Source organism: Notolepis coatsorum (assembly GCF_963971535.1).
Source record: "Notolepis coatsorum genome assembly, chromosome: 18".
NCBI classification, from domain to species: domain Eukaryota; kingdom Metazoa; phylum Chordata; class Actinopteri; order Aulopiformes; family Paralepididae; genus Notolepis; species Notolepis coatsorum.
In genome coordinates this window covers 83,247,041-83,273,585 of record NC_140182.1, presented here as the reverse complement: position 1 = coordinate 83,273,585, position 26,545 = coordinate 83,247,041, and the positions used below count along the sequence as shown (strand labels likewise).

At 42.3% G+C, this 26,545-nt stretch overlaps 1 protein-coding gene across 1 annotated transcript in view; it reads left to right on the top strand.

The window, feature by feature from the left end:
- Positions 1-8,666, top strand: part of ankrd27 (ankyrin repeat domain 27 (VPS9 domain)) — a 126,275-nt gene extending 117,609 nt beyond the window's left edge. The window contains exons 25-28 of the mRNA XM_084334734.1: positions 5,450-5,543; positions 5,665-5,743; positions 5,870-5,933; positions 6,219-8,666. Of these exons, the coding sequence (XP_084190860.1) occupies positions 5,450-5,543; positions 5,665-5,743; positions 5,870-5,933; positions 6,219-7,535 (1,554 nt within the window). The 3' untranslated portion in view covers positions 7,536-8,666. The remainder of the gene's footprint in view (positions 1-5,449; positions 5,544-5,664; positions 5,744-5,869; positions 5,934-6,218) is intronic.
- Positions 8,667-26,545: the final 17,879 nt, after the last annotated feature.

Here is a 26,545-nt window from a genome sequence, read left to right as displayed (position 1 = left end):
CTTTTTTTTTACTATTCTAAACAATTAAGATGTTTGCAAATGATTTCATCCTTTATTATTTTTTTCCCTATCTAGGTGGGTGGTCTCCCCTTAATGTAATGCACAGTAATACAATTAGTTACCTTGGGCAGCAGCAAAGGGATGTGTGTTTTACGCTCCTCACGGGAGTGGTCGATCCAACGAAGGACGGCCTCGAACACCGTCTCCTCGCTCTTCACGTTCAGATCATCCCTCTCGATGATGTCCACCAGTTGCTGTAGGGACAGCTCCACAAACTCCTGTGAGACGTGCAACATCTTCTCAAAGTGGCACACAATGAAGAGATGGGCCTTGCGCCTCAGGTCAGGGCAGCAGTAGATCATGTCCGCGAACCTCCAGATGCCGACACAGTTTTCCAGAGACCGCTGGCCTTCTAGGAAGTCAGCACGCTCCTACTATGCTAGTGACGAGAAACTGGTCTGCAGCCACCAGAAGCTCTTCCACGTTCTCTGCTGTCACCGGTACAAAGCGGGTGTAGGAGTACTCTATGATGAGCTGCATCATACCCGGGGACACCCCAGGGATACTGTAGACTGCTTTCTCTGAGTCGCTCCAGCGAGTGAAGAGGGCTCTGTGGGACACAGAGTATAGAGATATCTGATGAGTAAACAGTAAGCAACATTCTGTCCTGTGTAGTAATATATGTTCACTGTAGAAGTATAGCGTCTTAGCACAGTAGAAGTATAGTATCTGTTTACAGTAGAAGTACAGTATAGTATCTGTTTACAGTAGAAGTACAGTATCGTATCTGTTTACAGTAGAAGTGCAGTATAGTATATTTTTACAGTAGAAGTACAGTATAGTATCTATTTACAGTAGAAGTACAGTATAGTATCTGTTTACAGTAGAAGTACAGTATAGTATCTTTTTACAGTAGACGTACAGTATAGTATCTGTTTACAGTAGAAGTACAGTAAAAGTACAGTATGGTATCTGTTTACTACCCAAGCTAAGCTGAACCAATCTTAATAACGCCGTTACCGTTACTGCCAAAAAATGCGGCGCGTTACTATGATTGAAGCTGTTTTTTTTCATCAGACAGATCTCTGCGCCGAGAAGCAATACTTTTTTCCCTTGGTTAGTGGGCAGTGCGCGATTGGCTGAGGTTGAGTAAAATGTCATGGTAAGCCAATCAGAGGTAGAGGTGAGCGGGTGTTCGAAATAATCCAGAGTCTGACACACAGCGACAACACAAGCGACTCAGTCAACGACAGACCACGGTTCCGTGTACGTTTTGATAGTTTGTTTGGCGAGCCCAAATAATCCAAAACTAATCCAACGAACAACACAAGCGAGCAGTCAACGACAGAGCGTTTTTTGTTCACTCTTGTGTTAGTTGTGTTGCAGCGCAGGTCACTGCAGTAGTGGAGGCTCTACTCTGCTGACATAGTGCTGCACTTCCTGGTTTAATAGCACAGTCTTCAGGTGCTCAGAGATATATATCTGTATGTCATGCATGTCTTAAATGTCATGATTAGATTTGTTTAGATCAGTGGTTCTCAAACTGTGGTACGCGTACCACTAGTGGTACTTGGTGGTACTGCTGGTGGTACTTGAAAACATAAAAAAAAATAAAATAAAAATTGCAGTCAGGCCACTGAACTTAGAAGCAGGCCAGGCCAGTGTTTCTGGTTGCGGCGGCACGATAGTTAGATAACCTAAGTGGGGAACAACCAGGAGATCACTGTGACAGAGAGTAATGCAGTCTAAACAGTCATAAATCTTTCATTCAACTTCAGCCCTGATCATAACCATTTATTTTTTTTGATTTTGTTTGACATTACAAAAAAATCCATCAAAATCTGTGTTGCTGCTAATCATTGACACATGCCTAGCCTGTAATAATCCCCCCCAGAAAAATGTACTTTGCATTTGATATATTGAAAATATTTTACTTTTTGTGTTTTTTTTAACAATAATTTGTGATGCCATCACACAAACTGGCATTTAAAGGGTAAACATTCAAAAATGTATTGAATATGTGTTTTCTTTTCTTTTTTACAATAATTTGTGATGCCCATCACAAACACTTGGCAGGGTAAAAATTCAAAAATTCCTGCACCAGAATGCAGGAAATTAAGTTTTTGTAACAAAATAATTGTGTGTGTGTGAGAGAGAGAGAGAGAGAATGACGGACAATTGCTTGCTGTGAGAGAGAGAGAGAGAGAGAGAGAATTAAGTACATTTGCTGAAATACAGTTGTTCTTAATTTTCTCACTTGCTATGTGAGAATGTTAGTTATTATGTTCTCAATGCCCCTTGCCCCATTGTATGAGTTGTGTGGAAGCGTTTGCTAGTTCTAGTGCTATCCCTTTGTACATTGTGGCTGTGTCTGACAAAAGTTAACAATAAATAATGGTATTAGGAATACATTTGCCTCCTGCGTGAACTGTGCATAGCTGAATAGACTGTATTTTAACGCCGGTCATATGGTGGTACTTGGAGAGCCAGCTATGTTCTCAGGTGGTACTTGGTGTAAAAAGTTTGAGAACCACTGGTTTAGATGATTAGATTAGATTCTTATATCTGTATGTTGTGTATGTCATAAATGTCATGAATTGAAAATGGCGGACTGTTATGTCGTAGTAAGAACGAATAATGGACACTTTAGTACCAGCGTCTGTCTTTATTCACATCCATACCAAGAGCTACCTTGCTCAGTCATCCACTCTACCTTGTGTGTCACACAGGAGCACATCCAGCCAGGTGTAACACATACTCTGTTAGAGCTCCGCCTACAGGCCTAATGGAGACACCACATATCCTTCTCATTAAGACAGCACTTACAGGGCTGGTTATAACTGTAACTTGGAATCCATTAAGGCTAAACAGTAAAGAACATTTCAAAGTGTGTAGGCTACTCTTACCTTTCTTAAGTTATAACTAAGATAGAGTCCATTAAGGCTAAGCAGTAAAAAGAACATTTACTCTACCTTTCTTATTCCGGCCTACGAAAAACAGAATAAACATTTGTATACATATTTCAATTCTATGCATTACTAGCATTCAAGTCTGCCACAATTATAATTAACCAGAACCGTTAACTCTTTCACCTTTCAGCATTACTAAGGTCCTTTCTGTCCCACCACCTTGAGTGACTTGGAGAACTTGCACTGAGTCTTAGGAAGAATGCCAGGTTTCTTAACCCGAACGTATGAGCCACATGGGAATGACACACTCTTCGCACCTCGCCTTTGATCCGTGTACGCCTTGCTTCTGTCCTGTTGCACGGCTACTCTGGCGGCTATGTCCTCCGACGAGTGTGGTGTGGCTTGTGGAATCTGAAATCCAGCCACATGGAGTTTGGTGCGCATAGGCTTACCATGCAACAGTTCTGCTGGTGAGTGCTGTGTCGCAGAGTGAGGAGTAGACCGGTAGGCCTGTAAGAAGTCTGTTGTAAACTACTTCCATTGCCTGCCTTCCAGCGAGGCCGTCTGCAAACTGTCTTTCAAACTGCGGTTAAAGCGTTCTATTTCACGGTCGGGTAAGGAATCTATGTTATCAGTATTAGGATAATCAGACTCGTTTTCACGGAGATATAAGCGTTTCCACTATATGTGATATTGCTGTTTCACTGTAAAAGCCATCAGGAAATGAGAGCAGCGATTATCAGCGCGCGCCACGAGCGTGCGTGCGCACACATATACTATCGATCATCTAGCGTTTATTTGAAAACGATTCATAAATAGGCCGACAAATGACAACGTTCTGGAATATTCCAGTAAAAGACGATTATCATAGAATGGGTTGCCTATTGCTTAATAACAGCGGAGCAGTGCTGCCGTTGCTTCCGCGTTTTCCCTGATTGGGTGCGACACGCCCCGCGGCAGGCGCGGCAACCGCAGAGCGGAGCGGCAGAGCTTGCGGCATTATGTAACCGCCCTAATCCGCCATGATTTTCATTCGGCGCTCAGCTCACCTGGCAGCGCAGCGGTCCTGCGGTCCGTTGTTGACGAGTTCGAATCCCATCAAAAAAAAAATTTTAACGTGATTCTTTTTTTTTAACGTGTATTCTTTCGCCGGTTAAGGTTAGGCATGGTTAAGGTTAAGGTTAGGCATTGTTTCGGAGTTGGTTAAGGTTAGAACGGTTAAGTTTAGGCGCTGTTAAGGAGCTGGTTAAGGTTAGAGTTTGTCTTAGAGAATGGCAATATTCTTTCTATGGTTAAGGTTAAGGTTAGGCATGGTTAAGGTTAAGGTTAGGCATTGTTTCGGAGTTGGTTAAGGTTAGAACGGTTAAGTTTAGGCGCTGTTAAGGAGCTTAGAGAATGGCAATAGACAGCCTATTTCCGCACTGCCGCTCTCCCGCGTTGCCGCGGTCACATGGTCAAATTGTCACATTCTTGCACTGCTCCGCTGTTAAAAAGCAACACGCGAATGGGTTGCTTTTTCCGCGAAACCGAGTGATTTTCAAAATGCTATCAAACGGAAATGAAGCGATAAAAAAACAATCTGCCTTGCCAATGTTGACTGGAAAATGAGTCTTTGATAAGCGACGGGCAGATTAGACACATAGCCATAATTTAAAACATAGATTAGGCGATATTAAGTTAACATTGGAGCGGTTTTGGGCATTCAAGGGACTAATACGGAATTAACCTCTGGCGCTCAAAGTGTTAAGAAACGCATAATTTAGACACCTTGCATGTTAGGATTTCCTTCAGATTCATGTTGGCATCCATGTATGGCCAAGGAGTGAAAAATGGTAAAATCTGCCATTTTGAAATCCAAATTGATGTAGGTTAGAGTTATCCAATCCGAAGAATAATCCCATATTTGAATTCCCCACAAAAAAAAACACATATTTTAGACACCCCTCATGTTCAGATTTCTTTAAAATTCATGTTTGCACAAAAGTATGGCCCGCCCTACCGTGGTATATGGTTATTATATCACAGCTAAGGGGCGTAGTTCGGCCTGACACAAAGTGGAGACTACTAAATGAGATGAATGTTGTTTTGTGGTGTTGCATTACTTTAATCATTAAAGGATCAATAGGCGGCTGCTGATTTTTGGCAACATTTTAGATTTCTTATTATATCTCAACACTACAGTAATCGATAGTACTCAAAAAACATTTGACATAAAAATATGTCATTTCGGTAAGGGGCAGAGGCTAAAACAATGACATTCAATCAAACGACCAACCAACTCGAATGACTGTCTATCAAACCCTCTTGTTATGCTTGTTATGCGCATAATAGTTGTGTGCATACACAGTCATGCTGCTAACACATAGCTTACCTGCTAGCTACCTAGCAAGGCATGGCTTTGGAGGCATGTGTTCTGATTGGGAAGAGCATTGTCGAATTTGTCTTCTAAGTTCTGCCCCAAATCAACGGCCGCCAATTGCACCTTTAACGGAAAATGCTGGGTTGAACTACTCTGTAAACAGATAGTTTTTCTTCTGCAGAATACTGAGATTCTGAGGGCTCTGCAGAAAGCATCTGGACTCTCGCCTGATGCTGAACCAATCAAGCTCCTCTCTGTGCCCAAAGGTGCTCTTGGTAAGGAGAAGCAAGTTATACCGGCCGTTTCCACTGCCAAATATGTTGGAATGTATTCATCATCAACACAATGAATAAAGTTATCTTTCCTCTATGACATTCTCCCCTCTTGACATCCCAGCACATTCGTTTGTCCAACGTTTGAAACCCCAGGACAGTGCCAATGGCAGAAGACAAAAGCTGGCCCAGTCAATTAACCGGTGAGTTTTTAACTACAGTACATCTTGTCCGATGCATGAACACTTGAAATAAAACGAAGATTGCTTGCGCCCTCTGGTGGTTTAAAAAAACCTTATCTATGTTGTTCATGTGCTTGACATTTGAAGGGTTCAGCAGATGAAGAAAGGTATTCCCAGTCCACCTTCCACACGCTCGCCAACCCTTGGACAGGTACATATTGCAGGGATTTTCACTCTGACCTCAACCTTATGAGCAATGGACCTCGAACCCTGTCCTCTTTTCTTCATCCTCCCTCAGTTGTGATTGGAGGATCAAGCAAAGAGAGGGTGGGGTTTGAAATAGGTAAATTACACTGATGGTCTCAATCTACAGTGGAGTACGATGCTAGATCTATATCGGGGCTATACAGTATTCACTGAATCAAAATGCAATTCCCATCCTCTCCCTGACACCATCCCGTTTTAAATAGTTGTATTTGTTGTTCTTTTATCTCAGAAGAAGCCGGAGAGGCGGAGGCTGAGACGGGGGGAGACGGTGGAGAGTAGCAACCCGCTGAGCCGCTCGGAGAACCCGGAGACCGGCCACAGAGACAGAGGGGGAACCCTGAGTCGCTGTCACACCGTGGACTCTGAGCTCCCTCCACCCCCGCAGTGGGCAACGAGAGAGGACGGCACGGGAGGGACAGAGGACACGCACGCGTCCCTGGAGTTCTCTCTCCCATACATAGACATAGACATGGCCAGCGAGTGTACCCACGACAACACCTCTGGCGAGGCCTCTCTGTCACACATAGACATGGCCAGCGAGTGCACCCACGATAACCACTCTGAACCCTCTCACACGGACGCACCCAGCAAGTGCACCCACAACAGCCACTATGAACCCTCTCCCACGGACGCACCCAGCGAGTGCACCCACGACAACCACTCTGAACCCTCTTCCACGGACGCACCCAGCGAGTGCACCCACGACAACCACTCTGAACCCTCTCCCACGGACGCACCCAGCGAGTGCACCCACGACAACCACTCTGAACCCTCTCACACGGAAGCACTCAGTGAGTCCGTCCAGACGTTAAGCGAGAATTCCCAAGTACACGTTGTAAGAAAGCCCTCTGACACGCAGCCTGACAGTGAAAATGCACACATGGAGAACTCCAGTGAGTCCTCCGAGACACGACTCGACAATGAGCGCTCACACGCAGAGAACTCCAGTGAGTCCTCTCACTTAGATGCCAAGAGCAAGTACTCCGATATGCAATTGAGCAATGAGAATGCGCACACAGAAAACACCATTGAACCCTCTCAATTCGATACCACGAGCGAGCCCTCGGATACACAACTCGGCGGTGAGCACTCGCACGCAGGGAACTCCGGTGAGCCCTCTCATTTAAGTGCAGAGAGCAAGCCCTCCGAACCCTCTCAAATAAGCGACCGGAGTGAGTCCTCTGTCACAGACGCCTTGAAGGATCCTCTCAGTTCACACAACTCCAGTGAAGCTTTTCACACACACAACCAGACAGAGAGCGAGCCCTCTAACACGCACGCCACCGGTGTGTCCTCTGGCAGTGACATTCCCACTGAGTCCTCCCAAACCCACGGCCTCCAGCCCACTCCAGTCCAGGACCAGAGTGAGCCCAGTCGAGCAGACCCCCAGGGCACTTCCCGCTTCATAGACCCTCTCTGCGAGTCCCTCCGAGTCCACTCACCCGACCAGGCCGGCGGAGGCCGAGAGAGCGAGGTCCACCCACCCCCGGACAGCGGCGCGCGAAAGGAGCCGTCGGGTGGCTCTGCGGTCTCCTGTCCTACTTGAGGCGGAGTTGGCGTGCGCTCGAGGCAGGCGCTGCTTCGGGTGAACCAGATGGCACAGCGCCAGAGCTGCGGCTCGGTGCTACCGTAGCTCTTCCTCTGGAAGGGCTTCGGTTCCTTTCCTGAAGCACTTTTTTCTTCTTCTTTAGCCTTCACAAGACAAAGGGATGCAAGCGATGCTGCCGTACAAAGGCAGACAGCAGTAACTGCTCAAGGAGTGGAACTAAATTAAAACATGACTTCCTGACCCACCAAAGGTAGTGGTATAAAGATCAGTAGAATATAATGCACAAATAATATCCTGTCTACTTTTGTACCAAAAGTAAACATTACCTTTTGACGGAACAAAAGATGAACTACTTTTTCCACTACTTGCTCAATTGCTGCGGTTTGCTTTTGTGGGGCAGAATGTTATTTCAGGTTCGTATGAATGTCATTGTTTTTGTGTTATTGTAACCCACCCACGAGACTGTTGCGGTTTATCTAGTACTTTGTGTTATGGTAAACCATCACGAGACTGTTATGGTTTATCTAGTACTTTGTGTTATGGTAACCCATCACGAGACTGTTATGGTTTATCTAGTACTTTGTGTTATGGTAAACCATCACGAGACTGTTGTGGTTTATCTAGGACTTTGTTATGGTAACCTATCACGAGACTGTTGCGGTTTATCTAGGACTTTGTTATGGTAACCTATCACGAGACTTGCGGTTTATCTAGTACTTTGTGTTATGGTAACCTATCACGAGACTGTTGCGGTTTATCTAGTACTTTGTGTTATGGTAAACCATCACGAGACTGTTATGGTTTATCTAGTACTTTGTGTTATGGTAACCCATCACGAGACTGTTGTGGTTTATCTAGGACTTTGTTATGGTAACCTATCACGAGACTGTTGCGGTTTATCTAGGACTTTGTTATGGTAACCTATCACGAGACTGTTGCGGTTTATCTAGTACTTTGTGTTATGGTAAACCATCACAAGACTGTTATGGTTTATCTAGTACTGTGTTATGGTAAACCATCACGAGACTGTTGCGGTTTATCTAGGACTTTGTTATGGTAACCCATCACGAGACTGTTATGGTTTATCTAGTACTTTGTGTTATGGTAACCCATCACGAGACTGTAGCGGTTTATCTAGGACTTTGTTATGGTAACCTATCACGAGACTGTTGCGGTTTATCTAGGACTTTGTTGCGGTTTATCTAGGACTTTGTTATGGTAACCTATCACGAGACTGTTGCGGTTTATCTAGGACTTTGTGTTATGTAAACCATCACAAGACTGTTATGGTTTATCTAGTACTTTGTGTTATGGTAAACCATCACAAGACTGTTGCGGTTTATCTAGGACTTTGTTATGGTAACCCATCACGAGACTGTTATGGTTTATCTAGTACTTTGTGTTATGGTAACCCATCACGAGACTGTAGCGGTTTATCTAGGACTTTGTTATGGTAACCTATCACGAGACTGTTGCGGTTTATCTAGGACTTTGTTATGGTAACCTATCACGAGACTGTTGCGGTTTATCTAGGACTTTGTGTTATGGTAACCTATCACAAGACTGTTGCGGTTTATCTAGGACTTTGTGTTATGGTAACCTATCATGAGACTGTTGCGGTTTATCTAAAAATCTATACTAAAAAATATCGCTGTCATATTTCCTATCAGGTCACATCACGTTTTCATTGTTTTACTTGATTACCATTTTAATTTACAGAAGTAATTTGTTGTCGTTGTCCCCATAATACACGGTTATTTTTATTGTTTTAACTTATGACTATGATGTTCCTTAGTGATATTAGTTTTTCTTTTGTTTCTTAGTGGAGTATTTTCTGTGGGTCTACTAGTGGCAAAAAGTGTAAGGATTATTGAAAACAGCGAAAATGTATCTGATTGTACACCAGTAATAAAATTGCAATGAACAGTCAACTTTTTTTTTAAGATAACTAATACAAGGATTCTTTGTCAAAATTACAAAACCGAACTGTTGGGCATGCTGCATAACAATGCGTTATGTTCATTTAACATAACACAAACAATACCATGTGTTAGATGATTTTATCTAAAGTGCCTTAAGGCATAAATATATTTTGTTCATGCCTCCTGTCTAAATAAAGCATTCAAACTATTTATGAATCAATTGAACAATCGATCCATCTTTCTGTCTACCTCCCTATTTGTCCCTCCATCCCTCCCTTTCCTCATCTTTTCATCTTCAGATGGGTAACACTAGGGGCGGGATCCACAAAGAGGCATTGGTCAGCCTAGCGGCTGAGGGGAAGAAAGTCAGTCTGTGACGAGCTTTCACAGCCTTTGGGATCCGGAGCCTGTGAGGCTGTGGCCGGGCTGCGTCTATATTAAAGGCAGCCGAAGAGTGCTTCCGCATTGGCGTTTTGCGCTCTGATTGGCCGAGCGTGCGCATGAGCCGCGTGCTCCTCTAGCCAGGAATCGAAACTTCGTTTAAGCTCCAGAGAGCGAGGCTGAAAATCCACAGTTCTTGCCCCACTGATGGGAGCAGAATCCCGGATCCGAGTTTTCTGATGAATACCCCCAAAATATGGAGGTCCCGAACGCAATTAAGAATTGATTACGCCATAACGAATCATTAAAAAAATATACCGTTAACTGGAGTATGTTGTTTCTTTACATATATGCTGGATTGGAGAATTGTTTTGTCATGACAATCCAATAAAAAAACGCGATTTACCCGGTGGCTACAACAACACACATCATTGTTTACAATGAACGGTGGGGCTAATCGACACGGACGCGTTAAGCTAACCTAAAGTTAGTTGTTCACCAACAATCTACAGACACAAACAAACGCAGAACCGGACTGTTATATTAAATTAATTGATTGCTGTTTAACGCGTCCGATTATTCCCATCATGTCACTGCCATTGGCTCCGCGCCGCGCTCTCTCACCGGCCGTCTTACCCCACGGACGCGCGCTCGTCCTCGGCATCGCCATCGGTCAACCGCCGCCGCCGCCACCTAAGTGGGAGCACCGCGCTTCCCAGCCCAGCCCCACCGTTCATTGTAAACAATGATGCATGTAGTTACTGTGTGGTTGTAGCCACCGGGTAAATCGCGATTTTTTTATTGGATTGTCATGACAAACCAATTCTCTAATCCAACATATATGTAAAGAAACAACATACTCCAGTTAACGGTATATTTTTTTAATGATTCGTTACGGCGTAATCAATACTTAATTGCGTTCGGGACCTCCATATTTTGGGGGTATTCATCAGAAAACTCGGATTTGGGATTCGGCTCCCATCAGTGGGGCAAGAACTGTGGATTTTCAGCCTCGCTCTCTGGAGCTTAAACGGAGTTTCGATTCCTGGCTAGAGGAGCGCGTCGCGGCTCATGCGCATGTGCGCGCTCGGCCAATCAGAGCGCAAAACGCCAATGCGGAAGCACTCTTCGGCTGCCTTTAACACTTTGAGCGCCACTCACGGCTAATCTCGGGTTTACGATTGTGACGTTAAAAGCCACGTCACGGCTTTTCTCTGGATTTTTTTTTTCAGATGTGAAAAAAGCGCCCCCTATCGTCTCCCAGATGGTAAATCACCCTTTTGGAATGGACTCAATGAAAATGGATGCGGAAAAAAAATATTCCAGTCCACATTTTCCAGTCCACTGATGCAGCCGGAGTTACCAGAGTTCATTCTGGAGCATCTGAGCCGCGCCGATCATGGGTTATACTGTACACACGTTGGATCAATATACTTATCGATTTTTTCGAATGGTGATCAGGAATTGGAATATACCATTTGGATACCATCTGATGTCAGGTAAGGAATCTATGTTATCAGTGTTAGGATAATCAGACTCGTTTTCATGGAGATATAAGCGTTTCCACTATATGTGATATGGCTGTTTCACTGTAAAAGCCATGAGGAAATAATAGCAGCGATTATCACGAGCGTGCGCACACATATACTATTGACCATCTAGCGTTTATTTGAAAACGATTCATAAATAGACCGACAAATGATAACGTTCTGGAATATTCCAGTAAAAGGCGATTATCATGGGATGTGTTGTTTTATCTTCGAAACCGAGTGGTTTTCAAAATGCTATAAAAAGGAAATGAAGCGATAAAAACACAATCTGCTTTGCCAATGTTGACTGGAAAATTATTCTTTGATAAGCGATGGGCAGATTAGACACATAGCATAATTTAAAACATAGATTAGGTGATATTAACGTTACATGGGCCGTGGACCGTGGCATCAACGGGGTAAAAAGGAAAACACGGCCTGGCACTGAAAGTGCCATGGTTAAATTCATAATGTACCATCCCTCGCCAGCTCTATTTGTCTATGGAGAAGTTCCCCTTCTTTGCAGGGCTATAACTTTTTAAATTGTATTGCTAAATTGACATTATTATGGCCCATTCAATGTCCTATATCTATTGTTCACGGTGTAGCAACGTTATACTTTTTCATTCACATATTCATACTAAAATACGGTCTAAAGTATAAGTATGTTTTTATCGTTTTCTGCAGCTTTCTCCAGAACTTGATTTATAGCCCTAAATGCATTATATTGATGATCAAATACAGTTTGGTAGCGATCGGTGCCAGATAAAAAATGTCAACTGCACGTAGTTCTAGAAGTTACTACGTATGATCTGATGTTGACCGGATGGGCGGGGGGTCGTTTATAATTCCGTGGGCAACGTTATATCATTCATCTAGTGTGGGTGATATGATCATTAGAGCAGTTAGTATAGAGGACATTAGAAAATAACGCTGAAACTCACCGTAGCTTCCTCGCGCCGTTGGGAGATGAGCGTGGAACAGAATTTTTTCTATTATGGGATGGAGAAATACCCGATCCATTTCCAGGTTGTATAATAGTATATACGTCCAAATCATGTTGTTTATCGAGTTATGTGCACCGATCGATGTTCACTGTGTCAAGATGGAGTCTCTCTAACGATAGCGAGTGCCCGGACGAAATATGGGTGAGCACCGCTTCATCCACATGACTTCCTGTTGGGTGATCTGCCGATCGGCCACCAGATGGCGCTCTTGAACCGTTAGAGAGTTGAGTGGAGCTCAGCAGTATATCTCAGGTCCCCGGGGGAGAAATATGATTTCGATCACAGATTTTTGAAATATTGATATCAAAGACGTGTTACGGCGTCTTCGGCAGAATGAGCATGGCGGGGAATGACGAGTTACGGCGTTCCCGGCGATTAAAGGGTTAATATAGACGCGGCCGGCCGGCTTGGGAAGGGTCGGCCATGATCTTTCTTGCCCTCTTCAGCGCCCTCTTTGCGATCACACTGCCCTTTTTTGAGTGAACCTAATTTGTAAACAAAGGACATGCAGTCGCCAAGTCGTTCATTCTATTGGACCGATCATTTTCGGGGAAATCCTGCTCGCACACACACACACACACTCTCTCTCATGCTCGCTCACGCACACACACACATGCTCTCTCTCACGCTCGCGCACACATGCTCTCTCTGTCACTCACTCGCACACACACACCACACGCTTGCACACTCATTCACACTTGTTTCCAAAAACCCTGCGCTTCCTAGATTAGGTACTATATAAAGTTCGATTGCGTTCACATCAACAGCAAACCGCACCGCTCCACTTTGAAAGGGACCGAGTCCCAACTTTAATCAACAGTATTATGGCGTTTATACAGTTTGTTTAAACAAGTGAACGTCCTCCGAGCTCTCTCTCTCTGCCTCTCTCAGCTGTCAGATGCAGACTGCTCCGTGTGCCAACTGCGCTGGAGCAGATCAGGGGAAAGCTCCACACATAATGGGCATGTCTGCGCTGGTATCTCATCCGCGCAATGTCCTTAGTGGATAGCTCGCAAAGACAGATCAGATACCGTGCGCAAACCCCGCGCAGTTAAGGGTGCAATTCCCACTGCGCAATCCATTCTTAGTGGATCCTGCCCTAGGTCTTCAGGTGAAAGTCTGGGTCATGTCTGATGATGGCTACCTGTCCCGCATGGAGCTCTGAACCAGAGCAGTGGAGACCCACCACCTTGATAACAACAAAACACACTGAAGATTATATTGTAACAAGCTTGAGATAAACCAACCACTCTGTTACTCCCTGAAGAAGGCTAGATACTGAAACAAGTCAGGGTTCATTTTTAACTCTTGGGCTCTGTGGTCGATAACCTTGCTATGAAACTATTACGGTACTAACTGTTTACTTCTTGCAATATAATATGACATGCTATATAGTTTCAAGACTGCCACATTCACATAACCCATCTTGATGTGTCCCAATTGCGTGAATACTTTCGGCAACCAACATGTCCTTCCGCGTTGCTCTGATTGGCCAGCGTTGGCCAGCGTTCTCCTTCGTGAATACCAGCGCTCTATGCTCGTTCCCTACGCCGTGCATGCGCATGAGGCTCCCCCAGGTGCTCGTTTACACGCTACGCCGCGCATGCGCATGAGGCTCCCCCAGGTTAATACGCGACGCGATAATCCCCCTGGTTAATTACCTTTTAAATATCTGTTATGTGGTTAGGGTATGTATGTTTTTTAAATAAATGCCCAGTCTTGTAAATAATAATAACAATAATTGCGTTGTGAAACCTGTGGTGCTCAAGTGCAACATCCCTATATACTATATACTCATGTACCATGTTCTACAGTAAGTGGGGAGTGTAAACATTTATAGTTAAAGACAGTAGAGCTTGAGTACTTTCGATAGGGCTTTGATTCAAACCGGTGCATGAGATGAGGTTCTATATGTAGAACATGGTACAGTAAGTGGGGAGTGTAAACAGTGATTCAAACCCCCTCAATGTACAGTGACAGCTGGGCTGTGTTGTCACACGAAATAACGTTATGAGTGAATCTGGTAGTTGTTTTGATAAATATGTATTCTACGGATTCGAACATAACATTACATTTCCGCGATTAGCCTCGCTTGGCGTGTGAGTGCCTATATGTAGAACATGGTACAGTAAGTGGGGAGTCTAAACATTTATAGTTAAAGACAGTAGAGCTTGAGTACTTTCGATAGGGCTTTGATTCAAACCGGTGCATGAGATGAGGTTCTATATGTAGAACATGGTACAGTAAGTGGGGAGTGTAAACAGTGATTTAAACCCCCTCAATGTACAGTGATTCAAACCCCCTCAATGTACAGTGACAGCTGGGCATGTTGGTTGCCGAAAGTATTCACACGTCCCAATTGTCTTTAAATGTTACTTGTCCGAACACTTGTCCGTTACTTGTTCGGACAAGTTATGTTTTTTGTAGGTTTTTATAGATTTCTGCTACCGGGCAGTCCGGTAGAGAGAGGAAGAATGGGAGATAGACGGGGGGAAGACATTCGGCAAAGGTCGCCGGGTCCGGGAGTCGAACCCGGGACAGCCGCGTTGCACCGTAGTGCTGTACGCGGTGCACCACTCGGGCGCCCCGTCCCAATTGTCTTTAACTCATTTACAGCCAGCAGCTTTCACCATCTGCACTGTTTGGCGCCAGCGTTAATGACCATTTTAGCTATGTTTGCAGACCCATCGTGTGTTCTGTATTATAGCTATGGAGACAGACAATAGTATGGCTCATTTTACAGGCATTGTTCATAGCCCATTACTGACTAATCAGCTCATTTCTACACACTGTAGTTTGTTACATGCTAAACAGCGCCCCATTTCCGGAATAATCCAGTCTTTTTCCATAGCCAGGTGCAGATTTTGCCTAGTTCAGAGCTGAGGGGTTTTTCAACCTGTAACTTGTTCTTGTCAGAGACCAGCAGGGATGAGTCGTCACCGAACAGGAACAAGTTGCAGTCACAAGCTGACGACATGTCATTTGCATAAATTAGGAACAGTAGCGGTCCTAGTATGCTTCCTTGTGGAACACCACAGCTCACTGGGACGTGGGCTTTTCTTTTCACACAGTCTACTCACCTTGTGCATCTTTTTGGGTGCTGCACCCTTTTTTTCGCTCAGTCTGTGTTCTATCCCTCCGCCCCTCACTAGGACGGGTGTGAGGGCCCGGACCCTCCCCGTTGTTCTGATGGTCGTAAAGGGGGCCTCAGCATGTACATTTATCCGGCCTTCGCGTCCTGCTCCGCTCCTTGTACAATAGCGAAGCAGAACGCTATAACAGAACGGAATATAGCGAATGTTATCCTATAACCCTAGTTATATGAGTTCTGGCAAGAGTTCTGCTTTGCGCACTGAGGACCCCCGACTGTCTTTCGAATGAAGTTCAGACTCGGGAGGATGAGCACAGCACGCCACCGGGTTATATGCATAGCCGGAAGTGGGCGTGGCTGGGTAGATGTAAGGTGCATGAGAAATACTTTCAATGTATACGTTAGGTATGGAACAGGCTGTCCAATAGCGAAGCAGAACGCCTGCCAGAACTCATATAACTAGGGTTATAGGATAACCTTCGATAATTGAAAGAAATGTTGGCCAATATGAACAATATGTTCAATGTTACAGTATATGGGTCACTTGGCCATTAACTAAAGTTACTTGGAAAAAGTAGTTCAAGCTACTATATCTGTAACATTACATAACACAAAAAATTAAGTGACATGATTGTAAAAGAAAATACTGCAAGAATGCTAACTTGTGGGCACCCAAGTGGCAACCCATGTAACGCACTGCGTCGTGAAGCGGCCGATCCGGGTTCGATTCCCGGACCCGGTGTTCTGCCGAATTCTGCTGCACACCAGAATTGTGCTACCAGCGCTCCTGCGCTTACGCACGCATGCGCATGACCCACAATCGTTTACAAAGTGTTTTCACTCAACAATATTTTGCTACCTTGCTGACGAAAGTCTTGTTGATGGCATTGGCGAGCAATATCTTAAACATTTCAATGTCCCACATTTCAATAAACAATTTTAATATATTAATCATTATTGCTTTTGTCATTAATTCCCAACCATGCACTGCAAGTAATGTAATAGTAATGTACGTTACATAGCCTAGTGTAACCAGCGCGATCGCATATCTGGCACAAGCTGTTTGTTATGAATAGGCCTACTACCAGTGCCATTCTATTTAATCGCATCTGATGCGTCTAATCACTGTAAAATGTTAATTAATGTATTAGTTATTGCCATTATGTCATTGTCGCGTGGCAATTAAAATAGTACATTTTATAGTTCTTTCCTATTCTTTCTTTCGAATGATCAACTACTACTTTTAGGATTCAGCACCCAGATGTCAAAAGATAGGCGTGAGTTGAGCGTTTTATCTTGTTTTTTTATGCATCAAACATCACTTGTGTGTTATCCCTGGTCTGTATAGCAATGGAGAATATGTGGACTGAGCTGGTCACATTTCTTTCACTGAGAATATGCCCTGACGGGTAGCGTCTATGCCTTCTACAACGCTGTTCGGTTTCCGGGTTCCTCTGATTGGCCGCTGACCAGTGGAGGTTTCTCTATGACAACACGTGAAATACAAATTAACTCATAATTCATAATTATTATTAATTTACATATATATATATATATATTTATTTATTTATTATTATTATTATTATTATTATTATTATTATTATTATTATTATTATTATTATTATTATTATTAGAAAAGTTTTCCTCTGTAAAAAAAAGGCCAGTGAATTTTTTTTCCTCAAAAATGGCCAAAATTGACAGCTCTGAGCAGGCCTGCACTGCAGTAATGACTGCAGTAATATTCGTGCAGAATATCTGCACAGGTTGACCCAATTTAAATAAATAATAGCCAATCAAAATAGGCTATTAATGTCATCTAAGCACGGTCTGTGCAGTTTAACTCTTGCCATTGAATGGGGGATTGAATGATTGACAGCCTTGTTATCCAATCAGATAATGGTTTCTCTTGTGCCGTGCTGCGGCTCTGCAGCGAGCTTGTTTACAAAATAATTTTTATCTCAGTTTAAGAAGATAACTTGTTGGAGCTAACGTAGCTAAAGGGCTACCACCGCAGCTATCAGGCCCAGGGTGGAGTGTTTTGTTATTGTTCATGAACTTATTGTGCATCGTTTGATGATATATATATACACCTGCGATAAAAAGCTAAACGTGACAACAACAACAACGTCATCGCCTTGCGTGCACTTTGAATTCTCTAGTACTGTAGATAACGTTGCAATGGAGGAAGGAGATATTGTCGACTAGCTTGCTTGCTAGCTAACGTTACGCAAGTCTTGTGAATGTCTAAACAGGGCTGATGGCATTGATGAAGATGATATCAATAACAACAATGCCTCTCCATTGTGCATCGTTTGATGATATATATTTTTTTATCTCAGTCGTTGTAAAACGAAAGCCTGCAGTGCTTAGCCTGGACGCAGCCGAAGTGTAGTAGTTCTAACTTCACTCGGGAGACAAAAGCCAAACATAAATTTGATGCAACAAGCTGGCTCGCGATGCACTATTGTTTACATTTTCCATGGAATTAATGCGGCTCGAGTCGGACTCGTCACATGGAGAAGCTGCACTATTCAACGATAGATGAGATCGATCGAGATACCGTCTTTATGGGTAAGTCGTGTCTTCTTGGCTTTAGAATGTCAGTTTGTGTAACGTTACTCTAACCGAATTGAAACCGCATCATAACTCCTACATCGACCATGTCACTTTTCAAAAGGCATGAATGAATGAAAACTTTATTTAACAGATTGCAGAATGGGTACAATATACACTCTTAAAATATTTTTTATTTTTACGGGACTTTCAATGTATTATTTTACAGATTACTTTTGTTTTTCTACTTTAAGTGTAAATCCCATAAAAATACAGGAAATTCCATAAAAATACAGTAAATAACCTTTAATACAAATATTAACCATTAAATAAAGGTTGTAATCTGTAGATTGATTTAATAAGAAATTATCTTTTTTTTACAGGATTATTCCATTGCTTAATTGTCTTGAATGTTAAATTACATGTAAAACACCTAGAATATACATCATTTTACTGTATGTGAAAATAAGGCAACTTTCTGTTTTTTTGCTGTTAAACTTTAAATGTAATGTTAAATAATGTTAAAACAGTAAAAACCTTCAGTTATTCTACAGGTAATTCTTTTTAAATACATGTATTTGCTTAATTGTGTTGAATGTTAAATTACATTGAATTGTATGTAAAAACACATAAGATACTCATCATTTTACTGAATGTGAAAATAAGGCAACTTTCAGTATTTAAAAAAAATACGATCAAACTCCTTCAATAAAGTGACAGAACTTAAAGTTCAGCAGTGAAACACTGTTATTTCACAGGTTTTTCCTACATTTATGATGAAACACCTTCAATTAAGTGACATAACTAAAAGTTCAGCAGTGAAATACTGTCATTTGACAGTATTTTCCTAAATTATTACGATCAAACTCCTTCAATTAAGTGACAGAACTTAAAGTTCAGCAGTGAAACACTGTTATTTCACAGGTTTTTCCTACATTTACGATGAAACACCTTCAATTAAGTGACATAACTTAAGTTCAGCAGTGAAACACTGTTATTTTACAGGTTTCCCCATAATTATTACAATCAAACTCCTTCAATTAAGTGACAGAACTTCGTTCAGCAGTGAAACGCTGTTATTTGGCAGGTTTTTCCTACATTTATGATGAAACACCTTCAATTAAGTGACATAACTAAAAGTTCAGCAGTGAAATACTGTCATTTGACAGTATTTTCCTAAATTATTACGATCAAACTCCTTCAATTAAGTGACAGAACTTAAAGTTCAGCAGTGAAACACTGTTATTTCACAGGTTTTTCCTACATTTACGATGAAACACCTTCAATTAAGTGACATAACTTAAGTTCAGCAGTGAAACACTGTTATTTTACAGGTTTCCCCATAATTATTACAATCAAACTCCTTCAATTAAGTGACAGAACTTCGTTCAGCAGTGAAACACTGTTATTTGGCAGGTTTTTCCTACATTTATGATGAAACACCTTCAATTAAGTGACATAACTAAAAGTTCAGCAGTGAAATACTGTCATTTGACAGTATTTTCCTAAATTATTACGATCAAACTCCTTCAATTAAGTGACAGAACTTAAAGTTCAGCAGTGAAACACTGTTATTTCACAGGTTTTTCCTACATTTACGATGAAACACCTTCAATTAAGTGACATAACTTAAGTTCAGCAGTGAAACACTGTTATTTTACAGGTTTCCCCATAATTATTACAATCAAACTCCTTCAATTAAGTGACAGAACTTCGTTCAGCAGTGAAACGCTGTTATTTGGCAGGTTTTTCCTACATTTATGATGAAACACCTTCAATTAAGTGACATAACTAAAAGTTCAGCAGTGAAATACTGTCATTTGACAGTATTTTCCTAAATTATTACGATCAAACTCCTTCAATTAAGTGACAGAACTTAAAGTTCAGCAGTGAAACACTGTTATTTCACAGGTTTTTCCTACATTTATGATGAAACACCTTCAATTAAGTGACATAACTAAAAGTTCAGCAGTGAAATACTGTCATTTGACAGTATTTTCCTAAATTATTACAATCAAACTCATTCAATTAAGTGACAGAACTTCGTTCAGCAGTGAAACACTGTTATTCTACAGGTTTTTCCAAAATGATTACAATCAAACTCCTTCAATTAAGTGACAGAACACAAAGTTCAGCAGTGAATTTTTTTTTACAGATATTTGCTATATATTCTCTGTATTTTTACAGCCCAACTGCTGTATACAAATTCAAAATTACATTCAAATGACCTATTATTTGAAATCCCTTTAAAAGTATCTGGACAAGACATTTTTCTTTTTTAAATGTCAATGCACATTAGGGAAAATGAATGATGTTCAAATAAAAGCCCAAGTTCTAATCTATCGGTTTTCATTTCATGTTTCAATCTGCTCCAGAGGCTGATATAAAAGGTTTTATTAACTGACAATTCTGAAAATCTTTCCAAAAAACCCTAATTGCATAGGTTTTAATAGGAGTTTTTAGCAGGCGTTTTATGTCTAAATGGGTTAAGTATTCATTTTGCATGGTCTCAGCTGCACTCCAGTTCAACAACCCACAAGCAAGCACTCTTCTCAGTATATTTGGAGTACATACAGTTGATATATACAGTTGATATACCTTGTAAAAGTCAGTACAGTTAATGTGTCAAAAGTAGAAATAAGCATTTAAAAGCTCTATTCTCCAATGTGGATGATAATCTGCCAATGGTGAAAAGGAAACGACTATATCTAGCATAATATTGTATAGTGCTGAGAGATGAGTCGGCGGTGGTGTCTCGAAGGAGAGCGGTATTTATTAGCACAACATTTTATATGGAAATCACAACATTTATATGGAATGTCACTGTAAACCAGTGTTCATTTTGGCAGCTATTTTCATTTTAGTTTTAGTCTTAGTAATGTGTCAAGTGCTCCTTTTTCGTTAATCATATTTAGTCATTTTCATTTATTCTTTTCGTTTAGTCAGTTTTAGTCAACTAAAATGTCTGAGCATTTTAGTAAACGGATGACATTTTTGTCTATTTTTAGTCAATGGAAAAAAACTTGGCAGAAGTCAGAAATAGTCAACATGGAACATATTCTGATTTAAATTGCGTATTTATTTTTTAACCTAGGGGAATCTGAGTCGGCGGCACAAGTAATAAACAGGAAGGGTGCAGCACTCACTGTCGATCTGTGAATGGAGAAATAACTTAATAAGACAGTCACATTATGTCTGGCCTTGCTCACCTGGCAGCGATTTATTTGAAAATATTAAATAACAGTAACAGCAGCCAGTGTAACAGTGTCAACAACACTAACAGGATACTGTGTTTTGTAAACAAACAAACACAGTAGTAGTTGAACTTGAGTAGATAATAGTACAGTACAATAGTGTATAGTACACACAGTAGCAATCTGATTGCAATCTGCTTGCATAAACATAAAATGATAAATCACATTTTGAGGTTGTTGTGTAAAGTGCCACATGGTGATGGAAGGTCTGGTTAGGGGTTAGATTTAGAGGTGGTCTAGGTTTGGTTAGGGGTTAGAGTTAGAGATGGTCTAGAGGTCTGGTTATGGCCTCTATTAACCAGACCTAGACCACCTCTGACTCTAACCCCTAACCAGACCAAGACCACCTCTCTGACTCTAACCCCTAACCAGACCTAGACCACCTAGGCTCTTACTCTAACCCCTAAGTTAAGTTTGGTGATGGTCATTGGTCAGTGCTGGGCTGCTGCTGGCAGCGGTTTATTCTATAACAACATGATACTGTAAACTAAACACAGTAGTACACACTGATTGTAATCTGCTTGCATAAAAACATACATTCTGAGGTCAGTGTACTGTTAAAGTGCCACATGGAAGAGGTCTGGTTAGTGGTTAGAGTTAGAGGTGGTCTAGGTCTGGTTAGGGGTTAGAGTTAGAGGTGGTCTAGGTCTGGTTATGGCCTCTATTAACCAGACCTAGACCACCTCTGACTCTAACCCCTAACCAGACCTAGACCACCTAGGCTCTGACTCTAACACCTAAGTTAAGTTTGGTGATGGTCATTGGTCAGTGCTGGGCTGTTGCTGGCAGCGGTTTATTCTATAACAACATGATACTGTAAACTAAATACAGTAGTACTAGTAGTACACACTGATTGCAATCTGCTTGCATAAAAATATACATTCTGAGGTCAGTGTACTGTTAAAGTGCCACATGGAAGAGGTCTGGTTAGTGGTTAGAGGTGGTCTAGGTCTGGTTAGGGGTTAGAGTTAGAGGTGGTCTAGGTCTGGTTATGGCCTCTATTAACCAGACCTAGACCACCTCTGACTCTAACCCCTAACCAGACCTAGACCACCTAGGCTCTGACTCTAACACCTAAGTTAAGTTTGGTGATGGTCATTGGTCAGTGCTGGGCTGCTGCTGGCAGCGGTTTATTCTATAACAACATGATACTGTAAACTAAATACAGTAGTACTAGTAGTACACACTGATTGCAATCTGCTTGCATAAAAATATACATTCTGAGGTCAGTGTACTGTTAAAGTGCCACATGGAAGAGGTCTGGTTAGTGGTTAGAGTTAGAGGTGGTCTAGGTCTGGTTAGGGGTTAGAGTTAGAGGTGGTCTAGGTCTGGTTATGGCCTCTATTAACCAGACCTAGACCACCTCTGACTCTAACCCCTAACCAGACCTAGACCACCTCTAACTCTAACCCCTAAGTTACGGTTGGTGATGGTCAGTGCTGTATTCTATAACAGTGTAAACGTCCGTGCGGAACCAAAGTGCTCAACCATAATATACTATAATGTGTATATGTACTGTATATCACTTTATATACATGCCAACACTAATTTATTAATCATATTGTAAATAAGCTGTGTATACCAACTATGGGGTGCTCTTTGCCATGTGTGTATGGATATATATATATATATATATATATATATATATATATATATATATATATATATATATATATATATATATATACATACACACACACACATATCCATGGCAAAGAGCACCCCAGTTGGTGTACAGCTTATTATTTATAATATGATACAGTATTTATGGGATAAATATATATGCATGTGTGTATATGTGTATGTATACAGTATATACAGAACAATGCTATAAACATCATGTATGAATATGTATCATGTATGAATATGTGCAGGTATATATGTGTATAAAAAATGGGAGTCTTCAGGCGTAGGCCCAGCAAGCTATATAGTGCTTCTTCCTATCCCTTTTCGGACAATGCTGCAACAGCAGCTGGTAAAACTTGCGATTTATGACCATTGTCATGTGTCCAATATAAAAATTAACTGAACTGAAAACAAGAATGTTATTCATCCTCTTTCTTCCAGTGCTGCTGTATCTTGTTTCGCTTCATTTTAGTCCTGATGGCTCTGGATTCTCTGTAATACACACAAACAGAAATACTATTTCAATCAACCTCATGGAGAAATAAAGAAGAAATTGCATCAGATTGATGTCCAAATCTTCAGAATTTGGACATGAGACCATTCTGATCTTGTGAGCTCACGTTTCACTGCCCACATCATTCTGGCAAATCTCCATAGAGAGAAGTTTGTAATCTACGAGAAGAGGTGGTTTAGGTGTGACAACAGTGAGAAGCAACTGTTCATTTCAAAACACCAATGGCGGAGGTTAGCGTAGATGCTGCTATTAACATTAGTTATATCTGAAATGAAATGAGTTTCTTAATTGGAAGAGCAAAGAACAGCACTGAAGGTTTTCTTTCCTGTGGAAACTGTATTCGCTTTACTCCCGACCTTGTGGTGGAAAGAATTAGATTTACCTGAATAGAGGTTGATCCGATCACCTGCCAAATAGTTTTGAAAAAAGGGACATGAAATAAATCACAAGTAATCAAATGAATTAACAGCAAACTCACCAGTCATTACAGCCAGTCATGCTCTGATATCTTCGATATGAGTGACAGGACCTTGGGATTGACTGCGAGACACTTCTTATTGCCTTGTTTGTGGACTTTTGAGCCCTTGTCCGGATTTATCTTGAACATGCATCTGTAGAGGAGTGGTACATAAAAGGATTGACATCGTTATCAAATGGTGTACATTTACACAATTCCGTTCATTCTCACATTGGTGGGCCTTGGCTGCATACCGTGATACTGCTATAGCCTATGTGTGTGCTGCTCTCAATGAATGTTTGAAAGAATGGGCTCTGTCACTCATGCCCTGCCTTCTGCACTGCATTGATTCACTCTCAAACTGCTACAAGGACTTTATGATTAAAAGTTCATTATGCTGCGGTTAGGTGGCCGAGCGGAGATTGCGTTCGTCACCAACCCCGGAGCTGTGAGCTGGATTTGCCTGTTCGAATCCAGCTCACAGCTCCGGGGTTGTCACCAGCTTGGATGGCCGTCTGCACTAATACAATTGGCTGTATTAGAGGGTGGGAGAAGCTGGCGGGGTGGGTCCGGGTCGTTGTAAACAGCGACTCCTACAGTTCGGTCGGGGCGCCTGCTAAGCGCGGATAGGACTTGAGGGGGATAGTGTGATCCTCCCACACGCTACGCCCTCTCGATGAGAATCCACGCTGCCAGGTGAAAAGAAGCGGTGATTGGCTGGACGTGTGTCGGAGGAAGCACGTGGTAGCCTCCACTCTCCCAGATGATCTGACTGTGGGGGGTAAGTGCGCAGCGACCAGGAAGGGACTGGGAATTGGCATACGACTATCATTGGGATGGGAGAAAATCGGTGGAAAATGGAGGGGGAAAAAGATAAAAAAAAATAAAAATAAATAAAAATCATTATGCTGGTAAATGAATAAAAAGATGAAAAAAATATACAATTACCTTTGAAGAAACTCCATTGTTGCACCCAGCTCTACAGGATAGTCGATGTTGAGGGCATAATAGATCATGAACATGGCATTGACTGCTTCAGTGAACGTTGAGACTCCATCATTGACCACCACCTGGTCCACTGCTACCATGAAGACAGATGCAGTCAGTGGGCTTTGTCCTGTGAAGGTATGACAGACACACGCGCACACACACACACACACAGAAAAATAGACAAAACTGAGCTGACAAGTTTTAACATTAGCCAAAATGCGGGCGGCTAGGTGGCGCAGTGGGCAAGGCGTTCGCCACCAATGCAGGAGATGCTGGGTTCGAGCCCAGCTCTCGGCGTTGCTACCAGCTTGGCTGGTTGTTCATACTAATACAATTGGCAGTATTAGGGGGTGGGAAGCTGGTGGGTGGGGATTGGACGTTGTGGACAGCGACTCCTACAGGTCGGTTGGTGCGCCTGCGCAGTAGAATCAGGAAGCAACGAGGGCGGCGTGTCTCTCCCACGCAGACCCTCGCCGCTGAGAGATCACGCTGTGCAGGTGAAAAGATGTGACGGCTGCCTCCTTGAGTACCGGAGGGGACACGTGATGCAAGGCTTCGTCCACATTGCAGCCGGCTTGTGGGAGGCATGGCCTAACAGCGTTCGAGACAGGGGAGGGTAGGGGGAAGGGTAGGGTAATTGGACAATACGAAATTGGGGACGGGAGAAAAATAGAAAAATGGGGAGAAAAAGTAGATACAAAAAAACATTTATTTTTCGATAATTCACCGCTGTCATGGGCAACGCGCAATAATGACCGCTGTCAGGGGCAACAGAGCGCTATTGACCAATCACAATCAAGCATTTTGATCGCAGTCACGAAAGCTAAGCATTACCATTATGCACAACTGCACTACATCAGTGCAATCAAGTCCACACACCTGCCGGGTGCCGGCGATGACAGAGGAGCCACAGAACAACTGAGTCTGCATTTGATCTCATCTTGTCGATGGTGTAAAATGAATTAGGTATATTGTTAGTAAGTTAGCCATGTAATAAGCGGGATAATGTATAGCTATACTCTGTCAATGTCGCAAAATAATTGACCTTCACTGGGTTTAGAACACCTCGGCTGTGCCTCGGTGTTCCAGAACGCAGTGTCTGTCAATTATTTTGCGACAATGACAGAGTATAGCTATACATTATCCTTTACTTAACTTACCACACAGCAATATGCATGGGGTTGTGGGAAGATCCTGAGAGTTCACATCTGCTGCAAGACAGGTATCGTCAACATTTATGAGCATCTTGTTTTGGTCTTCTTTGAAGTGAGCTAAAAGCAGTAACACAGTCCCAACGGAGTCATCACAACCCGCAGCCTGGATTTGAGGTTGGAGTTTTCCTGCAACACTATCTCTTTCTGGGCGCAGACACTTGAAAAATCCCAGGACTCTTTTGTATTTTACATTCATGGCCTCTTGGAATTCTTCATTTATCTGGACCCCAGTCAGTTCATTGAAATGAGCCTTCAAGCCAGTTGTGTTGAAAAGATAGGGCCATTCTTTTTTCAAAGTCTGTGTGTCTTTCTCATCTAGGACATCTCTTCTCTGGGAGGCAAACGTGTTAGTCATCAATGCTTCTATTTTCTTCTCATCTTTCTCATTTTCCTCAAACATTTTATGTAGGTCCTCTTTCATCTTCCTCTGTGATTCGTCATTTGCAGCACGCAGTTGAGGTTCTGGGTT